General features: G+C 39.9%; 1 protein-coding gene across 1 annotated transcript in view; it reads left to right on the top strand.

The window, feature by feature from the left end:
* Positions 1-13,883, top strand: part of FBF1 (Fas binding factor 1) — a 208,204-nt gene that overhangs the window by 24,816 nt on the left and 169,505 nt on the right. The window contains exon 11 of the mRNA XM_053709181.1: positions 12,136-12,274. Within this exon, the coding sequence (XP_053565156.1) occupies positions 12,136-12,274 (139 nt within the window). The remainder of the gene's footprint in view (positions 1-12,135; positions 12,275-13,883) is intronic.

The following is a 13,883-nucleotide window of genomic DNA, read 5'->3' as shown; positions in this document are numbered from 1 at the left end:
GAATGTTGGCTGTGCGAGGCAGCCAAAAGAATGTTGACTGCGTGCGCAGCCAAAAGAATCTACCTGGATGCAGCGAAGCTGCAAGGTGGATTCTTTCACCACCCTGCTATTTTCGGAATCCACCTGGATGCAGCGTAGGCAAACAAAGCAGCATTAAGAAAAAAAAATAACTAACCACCCGCACAAAGTATTAACAAAAAAACCTAACCCTTAAACCGCCAAACCCAACAACAGAAACTACCTAACCCTTAAACTGTCAAACCCCCACAACACTAAATAAATTACAATATTAACCTCTAAACTGCCAAACCCTACAACGCCAACTACCTAATTATACTATTAACCCTAAAACCGCCAACCCCCTCAATAAACCTAATTAACCTATTAACCCCTAAACCACCAACCCCCCACATCGCAAATAACTTATTTAATTACTAAGCCCCCTAACCTAACACCCCCTAAATTAACCCCAATTACATAAACTAAGTTACAATTAAAATAAAAAATCCTAACATTAATTTAAAAATAAAACCTAACATAAAATTACAAAAACTAATCTAAAATTACAAAAAAATAAAAATTCTAAAATAAAAATAAACAAAATGATCATAAATAAATAAAAAAATAAACCTAATCCCTATGTAAACAGCCCCTAATCTAAACTACCAATAACCCTTAAAAGGGCATTTGTAGGGCATTGCCCTAAGTTAAACAGCTTTTTTACATTTAAAAAATACTAAGTCCCCCCACCTAACAGTAAAACCCCCCACCCACTGAAGTCCGGCGGAGAAGGTCTTCTTGGAGGCAGTGATATCTTCTTCCAGCGCGGCGACCATTTCTATCTTCATCTAGGACCAAGCCGGCGTGGAGCGGAGGTGACCACGGAACAGAAGACCGGCAACCGCAGAGCCATTGAGCGTGGAGATCTTCTTCGTACAATCGTTGCCACACACTGAAGATGGAATGCAAGGTACCCGTTTACAAATGGGGTACCTTGCATTCCTATTGGCTAAAATTTTGAAGTCAGCCAACAGGCTGAGAGCTACTGAAATCTTATTGACTGATTTGAACAGCCAATAGGATTTCAGTAGCTCTAATCCTATTGGCTGATTTAAAAATTTCAGCCAATAGGAATGCAAGATACCCCAAATTGAATGCGGTACCTTCCATTCAATTCCATGCCTTCGCTCTGGATGAAAATAGAAGATGATGGAGCCGCCTGGAAGAAGACCTTTACCGCCGGACTTCAGGAACGGTGAGTAACTATTTGGTTCTTAATCTTAGACTTTTTTTTCATTTTTTTTTCTTTTAGATTAGGGTTTATTGGGCTGTAAAAGAGCTGATTGCCTTTTTAAGGGAAATGCCCATACAAATGCCCCTTTAGGGGCAATGGGTAGCTTAGGTTTTTTTTTAGACTGTTTTTTTTATTTTGGAGGGGTTGGTTGGTTGGGGGGTTTTACTGTTATGGGGTAATTGGTAATTTTTTAAGTAAAATAAATGTTTAACTTAGGGCAATGCCCTACAAAAGGCCCTTTTAAGGGCTATTGGTAGTTTAGTATTAGATTAGATTTTTTTTTTATATAGTGGTATTAGTTTAGGTTTACATTTTTTATTTTGGATAGCTTTGTTTATTTTTTTCTAATACTTTTTCTGCCCAGAGCCTGCCTCTGGGCAGGCTTATCGCCTTGTATTAAATAAAAAAAAACGTAAGAACTTCCTCTCTTCATCAAGTCAGAAGCAATACTCATCAGATTAAAGAGAAAGAGATAATCTTGTATTAATCAGTATTTTGTGAAAGCTTGCGGCTTATGATCACTGAGGCTCCATTCCTTCAGTAAGGACACCTTATTACTAGATAAATGGGCATTTAAGCTGGAAGTTACATACTGGTTTTAGATGTACTAATACCCACACAGGTGTTGTATATACTGTCTTGCTGCTCTTTGTGCTGTGGAGGTCTTCTCTTATGCTCGTCATAAACCTAGTGAATGACTAATAAGTAGCCATATGCGGAAGTACACACAGGAATGAACCATGAGCCAGATCTCCCTTTGTCATTGAGTGCTACCATATTATGCTTATCCAGAGTATGCTGGGTGTGTACAGTGGCAAAGGTAATTGAATAAATTCTTGTGCTTCTGATTTTACTTTTTCCTTCTCTCACTGCCGGTCAGATGTTACTCTGCCACCCAAGACACCTGCGCAGGACATAGGTAATACCACAATACAGCGCTATGACTGGGGTGCTAATAGTGCATTTGAAATACCTGCAGTGCTTAAAGGCTTCAATGCAATAATATATAGCAGTGTATAACGTATATTACATAGTCAATACCAATAATTGTGTGTGTATACAATACAAGTTTCTCATTGTGCAGTAGAGGAGGGCATGTGTCGGAGCATACACACTATTTTTATTGATTCTACAGTCTTGTCGTGTGAGAGTTTTGCACATAATGTGATCATGATTTTTGTAATGCAAGAAAATGGTGCTGAAAAATAAAGTGGCAGGGTATTTGTATATAGATATAGGGAGAAACACCCAAAACGTTAGGAGCCTTAGCTGCACCCCCACTGATTAGTCGGGTCCCATAGAAAAAGCTATTAAGCTCCCTCCTTTCTCAGTTGAGCTTCTATTTCCTAGTTTTTTGCTCACTATTATATAATGCAGTTTATCATTTTGCTCTCACTTTTTTGGTATATAGGCATATTAGTTGTTTGTCTTACCAATTCCATCCAAATACAGTTTATTATTGCTGACGCAAGTAAGTGGTTCTGGCTTCACAAGGCTTTTGTACTGGGTTTCTTTGTAAACAGTAAACATGTATAACATCACCAGTTGTTATGGCAACCTGATTATCAGTAGGGGGTTATATTGCAATTGATTGACACACTTTGGAACCTAAAGAAGGGAACTATGCCATATTAAATTAACGTGGTGACATAAGAGGTATAATGCTCGTGTGTACAGAACCTGAAACAAAGCGATCGGATTGCGATCTATTGCATAGCGGGGAAGTGGAAAATATTAGAAACTGTAAATATGTTGTTGTTTTTTGTTCTGTATGTTTATGTCTATATTTGTCCTCATGTACTTAGGTTATAGGAACATTCTGATGCAAAAATGACTCGCTCTAATTTGAAAGAGCATATTATTTTGTATTACTGATCCTATATGACTGTGTGGTTCTTCCCAGTTCTTCCAGTGCTGTTTGTCTTTTTTTTTTTTTGCTTACAATTTGGTGTTAAGTTCTGAGTGATCACAATTCAAAGAATAACACCAAAAAAGGTTTGTATGTGATCCAACCAGATAGCAAGGAGAGCAATGACTTCTGCATTCAAAATTCTCCCAACTACGGGTTTTTTATTTTATTTCAGCAACAAAATGGAGACATCTGATTTAACACACAAAGGGACCGATGTTAAAAGCATTGTTAAGTGTCTTGCGATTGAGATTGCTTGTGAAATTGTATAAAGGGCTGATATCGGTGTTTGACGGCAGTCTCGCTAAGAGACGTTTTACTACACTTCTCTGTGGGAGGTTTCTCTGACACTGGCGGCATTTTAAAACCAGCATTACCACCTGCTTTAAAGTTTTAATGTAAATGAGACCTTTAAGAGCTGCGGAATCTGTTGGCAGCGCTGCGGGATCTGTTGGCAGCGCTGAGGAATCTGTTGGCGCGCTACATATACCTGATGATGACGATGATGATAATAATACACAGTATTAACGGGCAATACAATTTACATTTGTTAACATATAACAACCTCATTTGTTACAAAACAGTAGTGAATCTAGCACATGAATAATAAACCTATCGGAGTTGGGGGTTTGTGGGTATATTGTACATGTGTATGCATTTTATTTTATGTATGTAGTATTTTTCGGAATTTACAGCTTTTTAAGAATTCTGTATTTGTAGCCGTTCTAGGTGAACACTGTACTAAACCTGTTTTACTTCTAATATTGTGACTGCACTATAACATATGTGTTCTATATTAAAAGCACATTTGTTACAGTGCAGCCTCATTATTAGAAGTGAAACACATTCAGAAAAGTGTAAACTTATAGCAAATATAAAAATATAAATTTAAAAAGACATCAATTCCAAAAAGCACATATTATATCATGCAAAGCTGAAAAAAATGCAGTTTGGTCAAACGAAAAAGCCGAGACTACTATCTTCTATGGAATATTAGTATCCCATGCATGAAATCTTCCTAAAATGAAAAGAACACGCCAAAAGTTAAAACCACGTTTATTTAAATAACGAGAATATTTTACACAATTATAGTATTTAACAGTATGATAAACTGTATACACATATTCAATAGACCCACAATCCCCCAGCCCCTATAGGTTTATTATTAAGGTGTTTTTATTTTTGTTCTTTATTGCCAATGTTGATCGCATACAGAGTGAATATATAGGTTTTCCATGGGCTTTGCAGGGGAGTTCCATGGGAGTAACTTGAATTTTAATGGGGAAAAATTGCAGAGTTTCTAATTTTAAAAAGACTATCTTCCCTCTAAGGCTCTCCTTTTCATCCATATCAGTCTCAGTGGCAACATTTTTAATTGTAAGAACTCTACTGAATGTACAGTGAAACTTACACAGAAACAATTTTTACTTTTAGTGAAAGCACATTTTTTATATTGTGTAAACATGCTTTGAATACATGCCCCCTCCCCACTGCTGAGATCCGAATTAACTGGCGATATGGGCTGAGTTTTGCTCAGACAGTTATCCCTATTTGGCTTCTATGGAAGGCACACTTTTCTTTTATAAAATATTGCCAGACGCATGGATTGTGAGACTGGCAAGACAAAATAGGACATTTCACATGGTTCTGACGATTCTTTTAACATCGGGACAGACATTTACACATGTATATATATTTAATAGACAGATACGCAATATCCCATATAGCTAATGATATCAGCAGGAAAATTGAGAAAATAGATATCATGGCTGCAACATCCAGAAATAGAGTTTACCAATCTTGTGCTTTAGATCTTTATTTCTTTTTTATGACACGATGAGTCCACGGATCATCTTTATTACTAATGGGATATTCACCTCCTTGTCAGCAGGAGGCGGCAAAGAGCACCACAGCAAAGCTGTTAAATAGCTCCTCCCGCTCCAGTCATTCTCTTTGCCTACGTTAGTGATAGGAAGTGGTAAAGTGAGGTGTTAGAAAAGATTCTTCAATCAAGAGTTTATTATTTTTAAAGTAGTACAAGATTGTGCTACTTTGTTCTAGGGTGTAGCCGTAGTCCATATCAGTCTCTTCAGTAGAGCAGTGGTGGCTTTAGAGCAATGAGAACTGGTGGGACATAATACTCACTGCACCTATCATAGATTTCATGCTGCCCTGATTGTGAAGATCTGAGGGAAAATAAAGAACTCAGTCCTTCTTATTCCACAGGCCTATGTGAGGGTAAGGACCTCTCAAGCCGGGTGAGATGCCTTGCTGTCGGGCATTAATCATGTAAGTGCTTACTTTAATTTTTTCTGAAGGTGACACAGTTTTCACATCAGAAAGAGTGGGCACTATATTTACTTGAAGGAGAAAAGGGTTGACAGACTCTTTATTCTCATATGGAACAGTTTATTTCTCCTTAGTATAGGAGAATTATTAGGCAGCGTAGCAGGCACTGAGGCTGGGGATGCTGCATGAATAAAACTTTTTGGCGGTTCCACTAAACTCCCGGCGGTTTTTACACAGTATAATGCTGACCGTGAGGTTATTTACAGAGATGCCCACGAGGGGTGGAGCCTAGTGTAGCGGGTTTGTTAGCACTGCGCGCCATTTCTCTGACACATACGGAGGTGACGCAGCTACAGGCCGACTAGAAACGCTTGGTTTTATATATTATTATATCCTTTTCCTGCTACTCTACGGATCATCTCCTGTTAATGTGGGACGTATCTCCGGTGTTGTGGGAAGGTAGGCACCTCAGCAGACAGCTGAGGTGTAGAAATGTACTGTTTATTTTGACCAAATTATCGTTTTTATTGCATTCTGCAGTTTGAGTAAAAAAAGTTAGTTTAATTCTTAAAGGGACAGTAATGTTTTTTTGCAAAGTTTAATTTTATTAAAATATTTACTTTTGAGTTGCTACTCCTGGTCATTAAGAGTAATAATGGACCATGAGGTGTTGCAAAATGTCACCTGCACTTTGTTTTGATGCCAATGTAGAACCACCAATCCCTTTTTTTTGTGCCTCTTGTATTGAAAGGACTATAAGTTTCAGGGATAACATTTTTCCTGAGCTATCACTCTCTGAGGATGAGGGTCAGGAATCTAATGACAATGTTCATTTTATGCCGCAGTTTTCTCCCCAAGCGTCCCAAATTTTGCCGCCCTCACATGCAATGCCCTGCGTTTCCTCAGTAGCTCCAGTTGGGGTTACTTTAAAAGACATTGCTTCTCTCATGTCTGCTACAATTTCAGATGCGTTGTCTGCCTTTCCAGTATTGCAGGGAAAGCGTAAGAGGAAAATCAGACATTCAGTAAGTGAGGTTTCTGACGCAATTGTTGCTATTTCAGATACCCCCTCCCAGAAGCCTGAGGAGGGGGATACCGTAGTAGCATCTGAAGGAGAAATTTCAGATTCGGACAGTGTAATTCCTCTTACTGATACTGAAGTTGTATCTTTCAGGTTTAAGCTAGAACATCTCCATCTACTACTTAGGGAGGTTTTAGCTACCTTGGATGTCAGCGACTCCAGATGTTTCCCAGACCCTACTCTGTTAAGGAGGCTTGGCAAACAGTTCCCAAATTGGAAGTAGCTATTTCCACCTTAGCCAAGATTATTAAAGAAGATGTATGTACATCAGGGCTTACAATGGCAGCCAGCTGTGTGTATTTATACCGTCACTAACCCGGTTGTATATTGGTACGATGCATTATCTGACTCTATCAGAACAGAGACTTCTCTGGATGAAATCCAGGATAGGATAAAAGCTCTTAAATTGGCTAATTCCTTTATTATGGATGCTTTCCTTCAAGTTTTTAAACTGGGAGCAAAGATTCAGGTTTCTCTATTTTAGCTTGCAGAGCCTTATGGTTAAAACCTTGGTCTGCGGATGTGTCCTCTAAGTCTAAGCTTTTAGCTATTCCTTACAATGGAAAGACCTTGTTTGGACCTGGCTTGACTAAAATTCTATCTGATATCACGGGAGGTAAAGGTCATCTTCCTCAGGACAAGAGAAACAAACAAAAAGGGCAACAAAGTAATTTTCGTTCCTTTCAAAACTTCAAGGGAAATTCTTCCTCCTCTGCCTCCAATCAGGACCAACCTAGACCTTCATGGAGACCCAATCTGTCTTGGTATAAGGGAAAACAATTCAAGAAACCTGCTACTGAGTCAGACACCATGAGGGGTCTGCCCCTGATCCGGGACCGGATCTTGTAGGGGGCAGACTTTCCTTCTTCATTCAGGCTTGGGTTCGAGAGATTTGGGATCTCTGGACAGTAGAAATAGTGACCCAGTGATACAAACTAGAGTTTAATAGTTTTCCTCCCAGAGGCAGGTTTCTGCTTTAAAGATTATCTGCTGACCAGACAAAAAGAGAGGCGTTCTTACATTTTGTAGGAGACCTCTCCGATCTGGGAGTGTTTGTTCCTGTTCCGATACAGGAACAGGGTCTGGAATTTTATTCCAATCTGTTCATGGTTACCAAAAAGGAGGGACCAATTTTAGATCTCAAGAGTCTAAACAAATTTCTCAGAGTACCGTCCTTCAAGATGGAAACTATTCGTTCCATTCTACTTTTGATCCAAGAGGGTCAATTTATGACAATGGTGGATTTAAAGGACGCGTACCTGCACGTTCCCATTCACAGGGATTATCACAAGTTACCTAAGATTTGCCTTTCTGGACAAGCACTTCCAGTTCTGGGAAGTTCAATTCAGTTTCCAGAATTTTCACAAAGATTCTGGGTTCGCTGTTGGCGGTGCTTCGTTAAGAGGCATTGCAGTTGCGCCCTATCTGGACAACATCCTAGTCCAGGCGCCATCCTTACAACAAGCAAGATCACACACGGACAGGGTGTTATCCTTCCTGCGATCTCACGGATGGAAGGTAAATTTGGAAAAAAAGTTCCTTAGTCCCAAATACAAGGGTATCTTTCTTGGGAAACAGAATAGATTCCCTATTGATGAAGATTTTTCTGACAGATGTCAGGAAATCAAAGATTTTCGATACTTGTCTAGCCCTTCAGTCCCCTCCTCGGCCATCAGTGATTCAGTGCATGGAGGGTAATAGGGCTGATGGTGGCGGCAATGGACATCATCCCGTTTGATCGGTTCCACCTCAGACCTCTGCAGTTAAACATGCTCAGACTATGGAAGGAAGATTATGCGGTCTCCTCGAATACTTCTGGAACAGGAGACAAGGGATTTTCTGCAAGGGTGGTTGTCTCTGGATCATCTTTCCCAGGGAACATGCTTTTGCAGACCATCTTGGGTAATAGTGACAACAGATGCCAGCCTTCTAGGATGGGGAGCAGTCTGGGGCTCTCTAAAGGCTAGTCTGTTCTTCCTATAAACATTCTGGAACTGAGAGCGATCTTCAATGCTCTTCTGGCCTGGCCTCAGCTAGCCTCGGTCAAATTTATCAGGTTCCAGTCGGACAACATAACTTCAGTGGCTTACATCAATCATCAGGGGGGAACGAGGAGTTCCTTTGCGATGACAGAGGTAGCCAAGATAATTCAGTGGGCGGAGGCCCATTCTTGCTATCTGTTGGCGATCCACATCCCAGGGGTCGACAACTGGGAGGCGGACTTCCTGAGCAGGCAGACTTTTCATCCGGGGGAGTGGGAACTCCACCCGGAAGTGTTCTCCGACCTGATTCTCAAGTGGGGTCAACCGGAATTGGATCTCATGGCATCTCGACAGAATACGTGTCGAAGTCCAGAGACACCCAGGCGGAATGATAGATGCTCTAGCGGTCCCTTGGACCTTCAGCCTAGCATACCTATTTCCTCCGTTTGCTCTGCTTCCTTGGGTAATTGCTCGAATCAAGTAGGAGAGGGCATTGGTGATCCTCATTGCACCAGCTTGGCCTCGCAGGTTTTGGTATTCAGATCTGGTGGATATGTCATCTCTGCCACCTTGGAGACTTCCGTTGAGGTAGGACCTTCTAATTCAAGGACCCTTCCTTCACCCAAATCTAGTTTCTCTGATGCTGACTGCTTGGAAATTGAACGCTTAATTTTATCCAAGCGGGGGTTTTCTGACTCAGTCATAGAGACCATGTTTCAGACTTGTAAGTCTGTAACTAGGAGGATTTACCATAAAATATGGCGTAAATACCTCTATTGGTGTGAATCCAAGGGCTACTCATGGAGTAGAGTTAGGATTCCTAGAATTTTGTCCTTTCTCCAAGAGGGTTTGGAGAAAGGATTATCGACAAGTTCCCTAAAGGGTCAAATCTCTGCCTTATCTAATTTGTTACACAAACGTCTGGCGGATGTCCCAGATGTACAATCATTTTGTTAGGCCTTGGTCAGGATCAGGCCTGTGTTCTAACCAGTTACTCCTCCATGGAGTCTTAATTTAGTTCTCAAAGTTCTTCAAGGGGCTCCGTTTAAGCCTATGCTTTCCTTAGATATTAAGTTGTTATCTTGGAAAGTTTTATTTCTTGTTGCTATTTCTTTTGCTCGTAGAGTGTCAGAGCTCTCAGCATTGCACTATGAGTCTCCTTCCCTTATTTTCCATTCAGATAAGGTAGTTTTACGTACTAAATTAGAATTTCTTCATAAGGTTGTTTCTGATCGGAACATTAATCAGGAGATTGTTGTTCCTTCTTTGTGTCCTAATCCTTCTCAGCGACTAAGGACTTTCATTAGTCTTTTTCTTTGTTTGTGATTTTCTCAGGAAAACGTAAGGGACAGAAAGCTACGGCTACTTCTCTTTCTTTTTGGCTGAAGAGTATCATACGTTTTGCATATGAGACTGCTGGACAGCAGCCTCCTGAGAGAGTTACAGCTCATTCCACGAGGGCTGTTGCTTTCTCATGGGCATTCAAAAATGAAGCTTCTGTGGAACAGATTTGCAAGGCTGCAACTTGGTCTTCTATTCACACTTTTTCAAAGTTTTACAAATTTGACACTTTTGCCTTGGCTGAGGCCGCTTTTGGGAGAAAGGTTCTTCAAGCAGTGGTGCCTTCCGTTTAGGTTCCCTGTCTTGTCCCTCCCGTATCATTTGTGTATTGAATCCCATTAGTAATTAAGATGATCCGTGGAATCATCGTGTCATAAAAAAGAAAAGAAAATTTATGCTTACCTGATAAATTTATTTCTTTTTTGACACGATGAGTCCACGGCCCATCCTGTTCTTGTAAGACAGGTTGTTGGTTATTATAAACTTCAGACACCTCTACACCTTGGTTTTTCCTTTCTTTCCTTAACTTCGGTCGAATGACTGGAGTGGGAGGGAAGGGAGGAGCTATTTAACAGCTTTGCTGTGGTGCTCTTTGCCGCCTCCTGCTGACCAGGAGGTGAATATCCCATTAGTAATTAAGATGATCCATGGACTCATCGTGTCAAAAAAGAAATACATTTATCAGGTAAGCATACATTTTCTTTATTTCATATTTGAATCTTATGGGATTGTAAAGTACAGTATTGTCCTCTCTATCAATGAGGTTTCTCTTGGCAATCGTGTAGTTAAAGGGACACTAAACCCAAATTTTTTCTTTCGTGATTCAGATAGAGCATGCAATTTTAAGCAACCTTCTAATTTACTCCTATTATCAATTTTTCTTCGTTCTCTTGCTATCTTTATTTGAAAAAGAAGGCATCTAAGCTTTTTTTGGTTCAGGACCCTGGATAGCACTTTTTTATTGGTGGATGAATTTATCCACCAATCTGCAAGGACAACCCAGGTTGTTCACCAAAAATGGGCCGGCATCTAAGCTTACATTCTTGCATTTCAAATAAAGATACCAAGAGAATGAAGAAAATTTGATAATAGGAGTAAATTAGAAAGTTGCTTAAAATGTCATGCTCTATCTGAATCCCGAAAGAAAACATTTAGGTTCAGTGTCCCTTTAAGTATTTGCTATTCTGTCTTGTTTGTTTAAAAGCCCAATCTTTTAACAGTTCTAGAAATGCCGCAAAGCGAAACCCCATTCTCTACTGTGAAAGTAGGTTTTTGTAAACGAGGCGTGCACAGTGAAAGTGGGTTTTTGTAATTGTGGTCTGTACAGTGAGAGTGGGTTTTTGTAAACGAGGCGTGCACAGTGAGAGTGGGTTTTTGTAAACGAGGCGTGCACAGTGAGAGTGGGTTTTTGTAAACGAGGCGTGCACAGTGAAAGTGGGTTTTTGTGATTGTGGTCTGTACAGTGAGAGTGGGTTTTTGTAAACGAGGAATGCACAGTGAGAGTGGGTTTTTGTAAACGAGGCGTGCACAGTGAGAGTGGGTTTTTGTAAACGAGGAATGCACAGTGAGAGTGGGTTTTTGTAAACGAGGCGTGCACAGTGAGAGTGGGTTTTTGTAAACGAGGCGTGCACAGTGAGAGTGGGTTTTTGTAAACGAGGCGTGCACAGTGAGAGTGGGTTTTTGTAAACGAGGCGTGCACAGTGAGAGTGGGTTTTTGTAAACGAGGCGTGCACGGTGAGAGTGGGTTTTTGTGAACACAGTTTTGTTCTAACTAAAGTTAGTATAAAGTACTTTGTTTTGCAGTTGTTATCAGTAAAAGCCAATTAGTTAAGTTATAAAGTAGGATTAGCCTTGAAAAGTCAGCAGGTGCTTTTCATGTTCTTAGAAGTAGAAATTGCTAAATTTTCTGAGCTAATTTACATAAAGGGGGCAAAATAAATAATGGAAATATATTTAAAAGTTCCTTTATTACATATAAACATTTTATTTAAAAATCTCATGGTGTTTAATGCCCCTTTAAACACTCTACCATCTAGGGTAAGTAATGCAAAGTAACAATTACATTCTCTAATTAGAACATGAACATTTTGTATCAAAATGTCCCTTTAACATGATTTCTACGTTCAGTGCCCCTTTAAGATGGAAGTCAGGGTTTCATTTTGCCTGAATATATATTTGTGTATTATGCACAACTGCAGTTTTAGCAATAACCCTACTGCTGTTTTTTCAATTTTCCTAGATACCCCCCAACCCAGTCCAGTGAAACAGACCTCAGCCCCACGAAGAAAGGATGATCTGATTTTTGAGGGGGACTCTGATGACATCATGGATTCTCTGGGATTTGGGGATAGTTCCCAGAGACCTCAGAAAAATGACAGGTGAGAATAGCTGTGTACTAGAAAAGATCCCTTATACACTGCTGCTTCATGTAACTAAAAAGGACATTCTGGTCACAATTTAAATGCACATAGATGACATATCTTTGAATAGAAACATATTTACAATATATAGATATATTGGCAAACATGATTCTAGTAAAACTATTTTAGTGTGGACATTGTTGCTGCACATGCAAGTGAGGCATAGCTAGATATTCTCAGTGCACCTGCATTTTAAATAATGCAGCTGCTCAGAATGCTAGAGGGTCTTGTATCAAGTCAGCAATTAACAAATTGAGTCATTACCAGATGATAAAAGCACCTTAGGCTCTCTGAGAAAGTGCTGTGTTTAAAATGCTGGTGCACGAAGAATACTTGAATACTCTTTTGAAACAGCTATAGCTTTTACTAGAAGCATTTTTTGTGTTTACTGTAAAAATACTCGTATTTAAAACAAAAATTTGCCCATGTGCATTTAAATTTTGGCTGGATTTTCACTTTAAATGGTTCAAAAAATGATTGTATATCTAGGTTTGCAATCACTTCGATTTACCTACATAGCATATACACCCTCCCTCTATATAAGTAAACGCCTTGTAACTACAAGATTTTTCTGCACTCGTGCACTAAATTAACATGCTGGGTATGTCTGAAAATGTTTTGAATAAAGATACTGCCTTAGCACCTTGCAATTTGTTACTGATGAGTTATGAGTATCTCTTGGACAATTACTGCTCAATCTTAGTCTCCTTATTATCAACAATGTCACTTTTTGCAAACATTATTTCATGTTCTACATTCATTTGAATAACTGCTAGATTGAGGATCTCCAGCTACATAAAATATGAAAGCATTCAACGCATTACATTGAGTTTTGTTTTAATTCCTGCCTTGCTGCAACACTTTCTCTGCCTGTCCTGGTGAAATAATTTATCTGTATCTTCTGTGGCTACACAGAGCCCTACATTGTCAATCTGAGTTTAAAATCTATTGCCCTGGTAAAATGCTGTTCCTATCTACATCTGGTTTCAATCTGAGCTCCCAATAGCTTAACAAGAAAAAGGGCAGTGCCATGTTAGTGTATTCAAAGAAAGAAAAAAATCATTTTTTGTAAGAAAATAACAAAAGTGATGTACAGGTGATACCTTTAGGGCTTGATTTATCAATCTATGGCGGACATGGGGAGTAGATATGCGCCCCTGTCCACCGCAGCTCACGTCTGGCAAAAAGAATTCCATTGGCGGAATTCAGCATTGCACAGGAGCGCTATTTTGCGCACTTGTGCAACGCTGCCTGCGCATATTCGCCCCTGTCCGCCCAAGCTCTCCTCTGGCGGGCAGCAATCCTCTGCCGGAATTTAACATTGCACACGAGCACTATTTTGCAATCCCGCACGTAATTGACTGTGCGCAGGCAGTAGCTGTCAATCTCCCCGGTCGGACGAGATTGAGGAGATATAAATTCTCCACCTCAGATGACTGCTGCTGACTGCAGCTTCATAAATACGGACTGCAGGTTCTCTTGTGAGAACCTGCAGTCGAACAGCAGGAGAATGCTTGATAAATTGAGCCCTTAATAGCTAACTAATTTGTTAACACTTGTCCAATCC

The sequence above is a fragment of the Bombina bombina genome, chromosome 1 (assembly GCF_027579735.1).
Source record: "Bombina bombina isolate aBomBom1 chromosome 1, aBomBom1.pri, whole genome shotgun sequence".
Lineage (NCBI taxonomy): Eukaryota > Metazoa > Chordata > Amphibia > Anura > Bombinatoridae > Bombina > Bombina bombina.
The sequence above is the reverse complement of the archived record's forward strand: the minus strand, read 5'-3'. Positions and strand labels throughout refer to the sequence as shown.